General features: G+C 40.5%; 1 protein-coding gene across 1 annotated transcript in view; it reads right to left on the bottom strand.

Annotated features, from left to right (window-relative positions):
- The window catches only part of LOC140278849 (ras-related protein Rab-37-like), a 29,645-nt gene extending 21,453 nt beyond the window's left edge, over positions 1 to 8,192 (bottom strand). Inside the window, exons 1-2 of the mRNA XM_072373944.1 lie at positions 7,950 to 8,192; positions 3,438 to 3,548 (exon numbers count right to left, since the gene is read on the bottom strand). Of these exons, the coding sequence (XP_072230045.1) occupies positions 3,438 to 3,548; positions 7,950 to 8,105 (267 nt within the window). The 5' untranslated portion in view covers positions 8,106 to 8,192. The remainder of the gene's footprint in view (positions 1 to 3,437; positions 3,549 to 7,949) is intronic.
- Positions 8,193 to 13,396: the final 5,204 nt, after the last annotated feature.

Raw genomic sequence — 13,396 nt, forward strand, 5'->3', positions numbered from 1 at the left:
AAAACCAGGCAACCAGCTGCTACACCTGTAAAAACAAAACAGACGACAATCCACAGCCTCTGAGCCTTAGCGCCACCAGGAGCACCTGAAAGCAGACAAGCAGTGAAAAAACAAACACAAACAAACAAAAACAAGCACAAGTAGCGACAATCGCAGACAACACAACTGTGGAAATAGATGACCTCAAACCACAGGATAACATATCAACTGCTCATCCTCCTGGCCCCTCCCGCCCCGGGCAGCAACCAGGTAACAGGGGTGAGGAAAGACTCCTACCCTCGCCCCTCTGGCTCTTCAATATTTTCTAATAGTGAGCGATTAAAATTGAGGGGCAGCCAAACCTGTAGAACTGGGAGTGCGGCCCTCTGGGCAGCCTACATACCCAAAGAGCCCCGCCCACCAGATGCCACTCAGTGCTACCACCCCCCAAGACCTAATGTGTTTGTGTGTGTGTGTGTGTGACAGAAAAATGTTTGGAATGTTGTTGAAGCAGCAGGGTAACAGGGAACCTAACGGTGTCAACAAAGGTTACTGACTGTTGAAATAGACAAACTCGGACGTTCATTAAGGACAAATATATTAATAAAATGGGAAATGTGAATGGTACAATGGATGGGGAGGGGAGTCGTAAATTTATGGAGCAACAACGCCCTGGTTCATGTCGATACCTAAAACATTGGAAAAGAAAATATGGGTTTTTGGGAAAATTGTCTGTCCCTCAGTGCCAAATGCTGGTGAACAAATTAAAAGAAAAAGCTAAAAATAAAGGTCGAAAACAGGACGGACCCACAACCACCACTGTAAAAGTGTGGTTAGCTGGAGCAGCGGGAGGGGAGTCACCGACCCCTGTGACACCTGCCCCATCCACGCCTGGTGGAGGCTACTTTCTCCACTCATTAATCTCTGCACCGTATGAGTGGAGCAAACGAATGGGAGGCCCTATGTGAAAGAATCACTCGCTGACTATGCTAAAATATGCCAAACCACACAAAAAGAGAGAAACTGTCACAGAATTTAGAACTCATTTTGAACAGGTGTTTATGGGAAATAGTGAGATACCACAGGATGCAGTTGGAGGATGGCCCTGAAAAATGTTTTGCTGTCTGGCATGAGACCTGAAATTAAAGAGTGGATGACTAAACATTTTGTTCTCCTCCCCACATCCACTCTTCTTCAATTTATGGATCAGGTCATACATGCAAAAAAAGTGACAGAACAAAAAGAAGACCAGAGAAAAGAAAGCTGATGCGTTTGTGGCAGACAGCTGTGATGATTATGGGGGAGGAGATGCAGATGTGTTTTATATGGAAGGTCCAAGCTGGGACAACAGGGGACGAGGAAGAGGTAGAGGCTTCCCCAGAGGAAGGGGAAGAGGAAAGTTTTCAGACATAGGCTGTTGGTCATGTGGCAAGCCAGGACATTTCAGCAGAAACTGTCCTGAAAAAGGGAAACAGCAATGACTAGACAGAGCGCAGCCAAGTGCATAAAATGGAGAGGAAGAGCCACAAGTGGTGGATGAGATGTTGGATTTAGTGGATATCTGCAAAATGGCTGATAGCATGCCCCATATTACTTTACTGGTCCAAGGGAGACCATATGTGCTTTTATGTGATTCAGGAGTGTGCCGCACTGTGATGAGAGATGATTGCCACAAGTTTCCCACATCTAAAGATAGTATTTTCGTAAGATCAGCAGGTGGAGAGGTGCAAAAGAAACCTATGTCCACCAAAATAAAGACAGAATTTCCAGAACAAGGTGGAGGTTCCAGGGGACAGGTTGTGCTCTCTCCAGCTTGCCCCTTTAACCTTCTAGGATGAGATTTTATGGCAAAAATAAAAATTGTCATATACCCCGGAGAAAATGGGGGGGATGGTGGCATGCCAATACGCAGAGGCCTATGTTATACAAGGCTCTGGGGAACCACATTATGACTGGTCTTTAGACTTACCAACTGTCGATGTGACAGCTGAAGTCACTCGTCGCCCAAAGAGCATCTCTCCCCCAGGTGGTTAACATGTCAGAAACCACTGGTCTAAACTATGCATTTGACAAGGCCTTTCATCGATCAGGCCCACAAAGAGTTGTTCTTACCGCATGTTATTGGAAAGAACTGTTTTTGTTTATGTACTCTTACCCCAGAAATGAACAACTTGGTGCAATATGGTACACCACATGTGTCCATGGCCATAAATGACGGGACAGACTGGAAACTTTGTGACTAAATGTCACAACAGAAATGCAAACAAGACACCTTAGCACTGCTACAATATTTAGCAGACACAGGAAACGAAATGAGCAAAAGTAAGCTTCAGTTGTGGTCCTCAGAAGTGAAATATTTGGGCCACTGTCTCACTAAAGAGGGAAGGAAAATAGATGAAGGCAGAAAGACAGCCATTTTGCAAGCACCCAAGCCAGCTAATAAAAAGCAGATGATGTCCTTTCTAGGTCTTGCAAACAACTGCAGAAGTTGGGTCATTGGCTATGCCCAGCTGACCCAACTCCTGAATGACCTTATATATGGAGAACCCAAAGATAAAATGGATAGACAGTGCTGAAGATGCATTTTGCAAACTAAAACAAACTTTAGCAGGCTCAAGGACGCTGGCTCTGCCTAATTATACCAAGTCATTCTTCCAAACAGTGGACTGTAGAGAAGGATTCATGACCTCAAATGTTATCACAAAAATATGGAACTAAAAGTAAGCCAGTAGCCGGTAAAATGTTTTTTATTAGACCTGCTTGGTCATGGCTGATCAGCGCCACACTAAGTTGCTTAGCCACTGGACATGTGTTGTTTTACGCAGTGGAAAATTTCTCTTTCGTGGTCCTATTCTGAGTAGCTGTTTGTTTAGCTCCCTCATAATAATTCCTCTCTGATTCTCCAAACTTGGGGAGCTCTGACTACCTTCCACTGCAGGCAAGACACTGACTACGCATATGTACTTCACACAACCCAGCTTTAACAAAATTTCAAATCTATCCAAAACAAGAGAAGATATTGCAGGACAAAAGAAGAGTGTGAAATCTTATTTTCTATATTGCTAAAACCAATTTTATATTATATTCATTACATTATTATATTTTATATTGTATTATATATGGCTATATAATAATAATAATAATAATGTGTATAATCATTATTATAATTATAATACATGTTATTATATTTTATATATACTAAAACCAATGAGCAAAAATGAACTTTCCTTTATGTCATGTGACTTGCTGGCCAATTTAACAACAAACCTAACATTTAGAATAATTGCAGTTACCACCAAATTGGAAGACAGACACTGCCCATTGTCAGAAGCCTAAGCAACAGTCATCTCAAAACCTGGACAAGTAGAACTGGTTGAAGATGTGGCTTGTTCTACTTGTTATCCTCAAGAGAATATAATGTATCCAAGAAGGCACATCTATACACCAAGACAGCTCACCGTGAATCCAATGCCGACTGTAGCAGAGAAGGAGCCAGGGATGAACTTGCCCTGATCAAACTGCACCAGCAGAGATGTCTTTCCAACACCGCTGTCCCCAACCAAGATTGTCTGCAGAAAAACATGCGCAAACACACATGATCAAGATTCTTATAAGTGCAGTCTTTCACTCTATATACAGGTACATACTGCAGATGCTGTACATGTAGCATGAGTTCACTATATTGGCATTAAAAGTGCTCTCTGGTTGAACCATTGCAATCAACTCATATTTTTCACATGTGAGTCAGCATTTGCGTCACATTGGACATTTCTTCTTCCAAGCTGCACAAATAATATTGTCTTTTAGAAGAGCTTGGCAGTATGAGAATGACTCACATGCTGGTGGAGATAACCTTCAAGACAATTAAATCAGTGAAAGGCAGCACTCACAAGCATTCAAGTTACTCATCAGAAGCATCAGTCAGTACTTCATCTTGTGTTGGACTGCCTTTCATTACAGAGTCACACTGAGGTCCCCACCACCTCCACACATACACTGCTCTCTGACTGTGGCAGAGACAGTAAGTGAAATGCAGCCAAGCTGTTCCTGCTGTGAATGTCTTGTGACAGTCAGAAAATACCTTAACAACACATCGATCCATGAGCTTATCATAATTATTAAGACTGTAACATTAAGAGTGAATAATTAAGAAATCAGTGAGAATGAAAAAAAGGAACAATATTTTCCAGCACTGTAATTCCCACATTAGTTTGCAAGGTAGCTATAATGTGGTCAAGTTTGGGAATAGCACAAACTGAATGTGAGCCAAAAACCTTTCTTTATAACCATCAGAAGGACATCCAAATTAAATTTAACAGAAAACAAAATTATTCTATAAAGATATCAAAATGGTGGCACATAGACAGTCTGAGGTGGTCTTGTTTGAGAAGCCTGTGAGCCTTTCATGAACGTCTAGACATTAAGAAATAGTCCTGGGAGGATTCTTAATGTTTTCAGCTTACCCTTAAAACAAATTTAAATGCTTAGAACTGGAAAATCTGGGGACGTGGCAAGTAAATGGTCAATGTTCTCATGGCATTTTACAAATTAAATCCATAAAAGGAGACAAACTCTAAACCAATCTGGTAAGGGAAATAAACATGTTTAACTTGATCCCATTTGTTTCCTTTTTAATGAATGTCACTTAGAGAAATGCTTCCGTAAGTGTGCATGAGAGGGGGAAACAATCATACACATGCTGCTAGACATGTACAGTATATGGCACACGTTACGATGATGTGGATGAGTGTATGTGCTCATGGCTTAAGAGGGGAATGACACGGTCTCTGTGGTAACAGATGTTTGCTGTGAAATGAGGCTCTCTCATCAAATCTCTCCGGAGACAGGAGGCAATTAGGCAAAAGCTCCACAAATGTTTTGGAATTAGACACCGATGATATACAGCTGAGACTGCACATATGTGTTACTGGGAGGGAGGGGGGGGGAGAGAGAGAGAGAGAGAGAGAGAGAGAGAGAGAGAGAGAGAGAGAGAGAGAGAGAGATTTTACTCAACTCCAGGATTCATAAGATGATCGTTAAGTCCCAGTGCATTTTCCTTCTTCCTGTTTATTTCCAAGATGTAAGCTATGCTTTGAGCTTCCACAGTGGCCATCATAATAACAGAGACAGATATGTTTCTTTGTGCCACATGCTTAAATGGAATATAGCTTCACAGTTTCCACATGGCTTGGTTTGCAGCACAGCTGTATAGATTAGTAGCAGTTTACTATCATTTCCAGATTTTCAGTCTGATAGCTGGAGTACTGTAGGGGGCAATATGTGATCTTGCATGTGTTTTAAAAGAATTTTGTATAATAATTTTCAACCACTGAGTATGTCATTTTTCATTTGGTTACCATAACCCTTATACAAAAGAAAAATGAGAAAGGTATTTTTTACATCAAAAGGCCCTTTTGACCCCAGAAGGTGTCCTCTGGCAGTGGGTTAACACTGGAGAGCTCATCCAGAGAAGGGACAAGTCTTTTTATTCTTGTTGTGTGGTGTGTAGCTCAATCCACAGACAGTTAAGACGATTTTACCCTGCTGTGGTTTAACTAACAATCACTCCAAAATGGCCCTTTTGTTTGTTTCGTAATCATGTCTCTTCAGAGGATAAATGTGAGGCAGAGTGAAAGGATACAGCCCTCAGAGAAACATAAGCTACCAAGACAAGAGAACTAATAAGGAGGGAAAGGTCAACAGTGGCAGTCTAATGTGTTCATGCACTTCACTTGTAATTATTGTACCTAATCTTTTAAAGAAAGAACAGCTTGCATTGCTATACTTTGCTAATTTGAAATGTGTCTACTCCCCTAAAAATAGAAATATCGTGGTGTCTGTGCACATAGACAGAGGTAAATGTTTGTTTTGATTTCTATTTTTGTAAAAGTGCTCTCTGTCATAACCCTCCAAACCATCCAACTTTATGCTTAACTTCGAGTCCAACTAACTATAACCTAAATCTGCCTCTAACATGAACAGTAAAGGCAAGACTTCAAACAACCATTTCAAAGTATGAGCAAAAGTTGAGAAATGCCAATATTCCATTCTTTTACACCTCACTCTCAATCTTGAAATCAGTTAACCCCCAACCCCCCAATGGTAAATAACGTTTTACTACTCCGATTTCCCACTTTGTTCTTTGACTGCATGAAGTCTGTCTCACACTTCCTTGAGTTTGATTTATTCAATCACAGAAGGAAACTGATCTTAATTTATAATCTCCAACCTGAAAAACATCAAATAACATGTGACAGGAAGTTGGACTCCCTGTCGTGAAATATTTTCAACCAATACTTTTGTACTTTACGTCTGTACCTAAAAAGGCAGCTTACACAGTAAACAGAAAATGCTTTGTTGTTATTCTTCATCTTGAGGTTGAAAATTTATCTGCAATGAAGGGTAACCACTTAGTCTGCAGTACCCTGAAATCGTTGATAGTCTGTACCTTCAAATCGTAATTGTGTTATTGGGACTCAATTCCAGTGGTGATGTGAGCCCCCATAGTCTAGCTGTTTAACAGATTGAAATTCTCATAAAATGAATATCACAAGTACCCAGGATGTGTTTTTTCTTTTGTTCTTCATGGGGTACCACCACTGACACAATTCATCCCTAACCATCACAGCTGAATGCTTAGTCATAACCTTTATGTTAACCCTAACAACCTTTTGATTCTTAAAAACTTGTACGGTCCAACAATTTGAACCCACAGAAGCTGCTGGACCCCACAATGAAGGTGGGCTCCATGTTTGTGGACCCTACAAATGCAGGGTAAAAAAAACAGGAAAGAAAATAAAAGAAAACACAAAAGACACATTCTATAAAGCTTCTAAGGCCATTAGAGGCATTTAGTCAACGTGCATGTGGATGAATTGGGAGAATACGGTTCATGTCTAATCTAACTGCTGCCTTTTGTGACAACTCAGTTCATACTAAACTCAGACTAATGATCTCTTAATCCTGAAGAATATGATAGTTTCTTAGGAATAGTACATTAATTACATTGACATTGCATCTGTATCAGTGATCTGATACACTTATCTTGCTCAGTGTATCAATCATTGTACCCTTCAAATAAAACGTACTGGGCAGTGTAGTGGTAAGATTTCCACCTTTCATTTGGGTGATAAGGGTTCAAATCCCCTACATGAAAGGTACTAGCTCCAGTAGGAGTCCCCAGGCAGGACTCCCTTACCCTGACTGCCTACCAATGTAAGTCACCTTGGATAAAAGCATCTGCTAAATGCATAAACATTATATGAATATAGAAACAAGTTTTGACCAAACTGGAAGTTGTTCCAGCAACAATACTTTATCTGATGTGACATTTCACTGAAGCCTAACAGAACTTTCTCTTTTATCTTTGCTCCATCTACAGCAAAGTCAAAAGTCAGTGACAAAGAAAGGGAGTTTGTACATTCATTGTGATATTTTATCCATTTTATGTTGTGGCAGTATTTTGGTCTATGCTGGTTCTTGAGAAAACTAGGCTGTACTTATGTGTGATTGTGTTATTTAGTGGCAATATCTCTGCAGCTATCTTTATATGTGATATGATTGCTTTGTGAAAATCCAGCTTTTTGCTCAGGCAATGTTTTTAAAGAAAGTGACCCTCCTTCGTTCTGCAGCAGCAAGAAGCATTAAGTGAGGAACAGAGCTCTTTAACAGCTGATAGCTTCATCACTGAAGGAGTGGTGTGTTTTGAGGAGATTTGATGCGCAGTAAGTCTGGAAGCTGACCAACTACAATGAAACTGCATGTAAGTGAAGATCAGAACCATGGAGAGCGCCATGGTGGTATGACCACAGGGACAGGGTGACTGATCCAAACTCAACAGAGTCACGATAAAATAGAATTTAAAAAAATCAACAAGGGTAACACAAGTGTCCTTATGGAAAACAAATACTACAATAGGTTTGTAAGACATTCTTTGGCCTGATGCGTTATTGTAACTAGACTGGTCGTACCTTGTGCACCAACTCCTCATCGTATGTCGGAGCTGGTGGGGTCTTTGCCTGGTTCTCTGTTGTCTCTCTGGAACCGTAGCCGCTGTCGGGTTGGATCTCGGGGTAAGCCGTTGTGTAGTACGCCGAGATGGGCTCCATCGACTCCATCCGCTCCATCCTGCTGTCTTCCCCTCCTGCGCGTCTAAGACAGAACGGAGGACTCTGGCGAGGGAGATGAAACAACTGACAAACCGCGCAGGCTCTCTCCAGCGGACCAGCCCTCCCCACGCAACACTTAGCCTTCCCATCCGAGCGCTCCACGCTCCCAAATAAGCTCCTCCTCCGGAGTGAATCACAGTCTACATCAGTTAACATTTAAAAAAAAGACATGTCGTGATCATTCACACACACCACGCTTCACGCAGTGCTAAAGCAGGGGGAGGATGGAGAGATGATGAGACTGAATGGGAGATCATGTGGATGGTGGAAGGCAGAGCACTGACGTGTGATCTGTTTTTCTTTTGGGCCAGATCCAAGCCAGTCACATACTGAAGTTGTGCTTTGCAATAGAATGTTGTTTGTCATATAATCTTTTAAATCATGCTTTACTTGAGATACTCTGTAGTTCAACATTCTTAAACATCAAGTTTCACTCCAGATTATAGCTGCCTGTCCACAGCCTGCCTATTGAGTCATTGTTTTCTGAAAACAAAAAGAAAGTTTCTAAAATACTTGGAATAAATTACCTGAAAAGTGGCTTAAACAAACATGCAAGCACACAGGAAACACCTGGCTCTATACACATAAAGAGCCCCATTATAAGAAGAAGGAAATTTGTCACACATACACACAAAAGTAGAGTGAGACAAAAAAAGTGATCAGCTTCTAGCTAAACAAGTTTTGCTTTTTGGTTTCTCATATACCTTCACTGTTTCATATCAGTTAGGTCTCACAAGTGTAATAGGTACTTTGTCTATCTGTCAAAAACATAATCTTATAGAGAGCATACACATATGTTGTAGAGAATAAAGGAGGGATGATATTCACTGATTATATTTGCAACTATCCCTTGGCTGAAAGGCATCAAGTTCAGCTGCTGTCCAGAGTAATCATGACCAATAAGTCACAAAAGTCAAACAACAAGAAAAAAAAAACTATTTTGATTAGAGATGAGGTAATCCTTCTTTGTGGCTGTAATTCCAGAGATGTACTCTACTCTTACTGTATGGCAGGCCCGTAGCTCATTCTGTGTGCATTTCCAGAATGTTCCACTAGAGTTTGCAAAACACTCAGCTTTTGGTTCCTATTTTTTTTCTTCTCCCCCAAGAATGAGAACAGGCAAAATAACCTTACATGGTGTTAATGTTTACCTACTGGAAAATCCAGGATAACCTAACGTCTGCATAGTGGGGGGAAAAGAAAAGAAGTTGACTACTTCTGTCTTGCTCAAGTGCCAAAGAAAGTCTGGTCTGAAGCTGTAGATAATGTGTGCAGAGCGTAATACTGACTGAAATTAGGAATAGAAGTTAGTTTGAAGTCTTTTTTTTCATCGTGCTCCAACAGACACTCCTGCCATGGCTCCAGAGCTAATGACTGTCATCTTGGCTTCAGGTGGGTGAGCGCTTCTTAATTTTCTTCTTTAAACTGTTGAAACATTTTTATAAAACATGCATGAGTAATATAACAGGATAGTTGAGAGGGAAGAACAATCTCTCACTGGAAAAAATCTTGTGTTTGATTTTTTTAAAGTATGGAATTCTTAAAGTCTGTGATTTCAAAATAACGTGGAAAAAAATATTAAAAGTTGCCACTTGTCTATTGCGAAATTTTGACAAGTACAAAACAAGTTGACATGGTTATTCTAATCATTGATGGTTAAATATTATTTTACCTTGGCTTTCACTGTTTCAGCTCCTTTAACCCATTAAGCATTTGGTCATTTCTTTACATCAGTGGAACTTTTAAAAAGCCTTATGGCTGTGGTGACAAAGGACCTATGAATATGAACATTTGAGGAGCTTTTAACACACAAGAGGAATCATAGATCCTAAGAAAGAGTAAGACTTTTTTTTTTTTCTTAAGCCTTACCAACATTGAATTAGGGTGCTCAAAACCTGGCTTTAAACAATTACGGACCTCTAGTGCTATTAAACCCCCTCTAAAAAATGTAGTCTGTAATACTACCATGCTTTAAGTCACGGACCCAAGGCACCACAAGGCTGCATCCGTTATATTAGCAGTATTTGGCAGCCTCTTTATTTAATGGCTTGACATTGGTGGTCTTAATATGAGATATAGCAAAATATATAAAAAAAGTTAAATGGACATCCAAGATAAAAAGGATTCATGTTTGACCAACTTTGCTCTGCTGGTGATTCCATTATAGAAATAAGTGGGACATTCATAAAAACACAAAGATCCTTGAATATGAACAAAGAAATGAATGGATCAAGTTGCATCAAATCTAATGCCTGGGCCTGTGGTGGACTGGCAACCTGTCAAAGGTGTTCCCCGTCTAAGTGGAAAATTAATGAATGAATTATGCAGATAGCATTAAGATGAACATAGAATCAGGTGAAGATTAACATCACAGTTGTCCGGAGGCTGAACCACATGTCTGCCCACTGCATGGATTGTACTGTATGCAGTTGCTGTTTTTCTGCTGAAACAGTAACACTGTGGCATTTTCTGTCTCTCACGTCCACCAGTGTCCTGTGTAGCCTTTTGTTTGGTGATTCTGATGCTGGTGGTAGTTCTCTACAGAAAAGATCCTCTCTGCTGCAGATTTGGGCCTTACAGGACACAGGACTACACAGTAAGAACTATTGCTATCTACAGTAATTACAGAGAGGCTCAAAACTGAACATAACAAAAATGTGAAAAATTATCACAGACTCTTTACAATCGCAAGACACAGAGATTTAACTCATTGATTCAGTACAGCCACCAAGAGATTAAAAACAATCGTAGAAGCAAAACTCTAAAATGTACATGTAGATTTTAAAATGTACATGTAAAATGTAGATTTTTATTTTGTCAGCTGCACCCTTCAGGGGCTGTCACAGGGGAGCATTTGTCATCATGTCACCCGTGTCACGATGGGTGATGCGCGGTGCGTGGTGTGGTGAAGGTAGGACCCGGATATAGATATTTCAAAACAAAAACTTGATTGATTTCAAAATACAACAAAAAGTGTGGCTGAGCCGGAATACAAAAAAAACCTAAACTATGGAAAAACAAAACCTGACTGTGACTATCAAAAAACATGGGAACCAACCTGACATAGACAAACCTGACTGGACATGGGATCAATGACGGTGAGGATGTGGTACTGAACATGAAAAAACCTGGAAACTAAATAGTGAGGGGAGGTTGTTGGTGAGTGAGTGCAGCTGAGGGGAAAAGCACAGGTGATGTGAGTGAACCTGATGGCAGGGCAAGAGAAACTAAGGAAAACATAGCAAAACTAAAGACTAAACCAGGAACTTAAAACATAACGAAACTAACAAACATGACAACCCGACCCTTACCACCTCCATGAACCTTCTGTGATCTTCCGCTTTTCCTCCTACTTGGCAGCTCCATCTTCAACATGCTTTGTCAAATATCCACTATCCACGAGCCTTGCCTCTGTTTCTTTGTCTTGAGATGTCCCTCTGATGTGTTCATTTCTAATCTGTCATCTGGACAAACTGCCTTTCAATTCTTCATCTTCATTGGAGCTTTCATCACTTCCTCCCTACTAATCCTTTTGCTGTTTCTTTCTTACTATATTTTCCTTATTCACTATGTTCATCTATGTTTTTCTCATCTAATTCATCAGCTCCTCAAAGACTTCTCCCATCTTCTTCATTTGTTTGTATGTCCATCTCTATTCTTTATCAACCGAACTTGCTGCACATCTTATCCAGCTCAATCTCTTTGTCTTGCCATTTGACACAATTCCTTTTCTCCCTCCTTAGCAGCCATTCATACGTCTCACTATAAGTGTTTTTCTTAACTTTTCCACCCCTCTTCTGGACCTCTAGCCTGTACTACTTTCATCATCCTCGCTATCCCACTTAGTCTTAGACACTGTCTTCCTTTGAATACTTTTCTGTGCACCAATCCTTGTTTTCTTTTATCTGTCCTGAAGTTACACCAAGTACCTTCTTGGTAGTCTGCCTCACAACCTCATCTGTACGTTCCAAGTCATCTTGTAGCTTTTCACCACTATCCAGAGCCTGTCTTAACTGCTCCCTGAACTCCAATGTTAAACAACATGAAACAACATTCTTCCTGCTTCAGCTTCCTCCAGTTGACCCTTGCCTTCACTCGTTTAATCTTTCTCTTTACTTGCAAAGTCTTCCCATCATCTGATACTGCCCAGCTACATTCTCCCCTGCCAACACCTTGAAGTTTCCAGTCTCTTTCAGACTGCATCTTCTGCAAAAGTTGACCACTTTCTATGTGCAAAACAATGCATCCACATTCCTCTTCTCTTACTTGTCAACTTATGGACCTCTCTCTTCTTGAAATATGTGCTCACATCTGCCATTTCCATCCTTTTTGTGAAATCAACTACCATCTGTCCTTCCACATTCCCATCGTTGACATCATATCTACTTAAAACCTCCTCATTACCTCTGTTCCCTTCACCGACATACCCACTTGAAGTCTTACCCAGTCACCACTCTCTCCTCCCTATGAACACTCACAAGCACTTTGTCAAACTTATCCCAGAATTCCACTTTCTTTGAAATGACAACATCACACAGTCCGGTCCAGCATCTCGAATCTTCTACTACAAATCCACGCTGTTGTAACAGATGCAGTATGTGGTTTAACGCGTCTTGCTGAATAATGCAAGGACTTCCCTGAAAAATACGTCATCTGGATGGTAGCATATGTTGTTCTAAAACCTATATATACTTTTGAACATTGATGGTGCCTTTCCAGATTTGAAAATAATACCATTGGCACTAATGCACCCCAATTTCCATTAGAGATGCAGGCTTTTAAACTGTGCTGATAACCAGCTGGATAGTCCCTCTCCTCTTTAATCTGGATGCATGGTATCCAAGATTTCCAATAAAAAATAAAAAAATCTAATCATCATGGTTGTGTCCTAAACTGCTCACCTTCAGAACACTCTTATCCTCCAAGCTTACTACATACAATTCTGTAAACAAATTTTCCGGCTGGTAGAACCATATAAGTAATTTGTTCCTACCCTTCAAAATAACCCATAATGGCATCCGGTAAAGTACTCAGCCTTCAAACTGGAAAGAGGGAAATGAGCAATCTCAATTTTTCAAACTCAATCTCAAGTCTTTTCTTAAGCAAACCACAAAATCCTCATAATCAGGTTGGAGGAGGGGAGCGGGGGCTGGTAACATGTAAACAGAACACATAAGTACAAACTTTTTGAAGAATCCTTATATTTGAAAAAAAAAACCTAAGTATGTCTTGGCCAAGGCTGTTGATTG

The sequence above is a fragment of the Leuresthes tenuis genome, unplaced genomic scaffold (assembly GCF_036924035.1).
Source record: "Leuresthes tenuis unplaced genomic scaffold, fLeuTen1.0.hap1 SCAF_20, whole genome shotgun sequence".
Classification (NCBI taxonomy): Eukaryota; Metazoa; Chordata; class Actinopteri; order Atheriniformes; family Atherinopsidae; genus Leuresthes; species Leuresthes tenuis.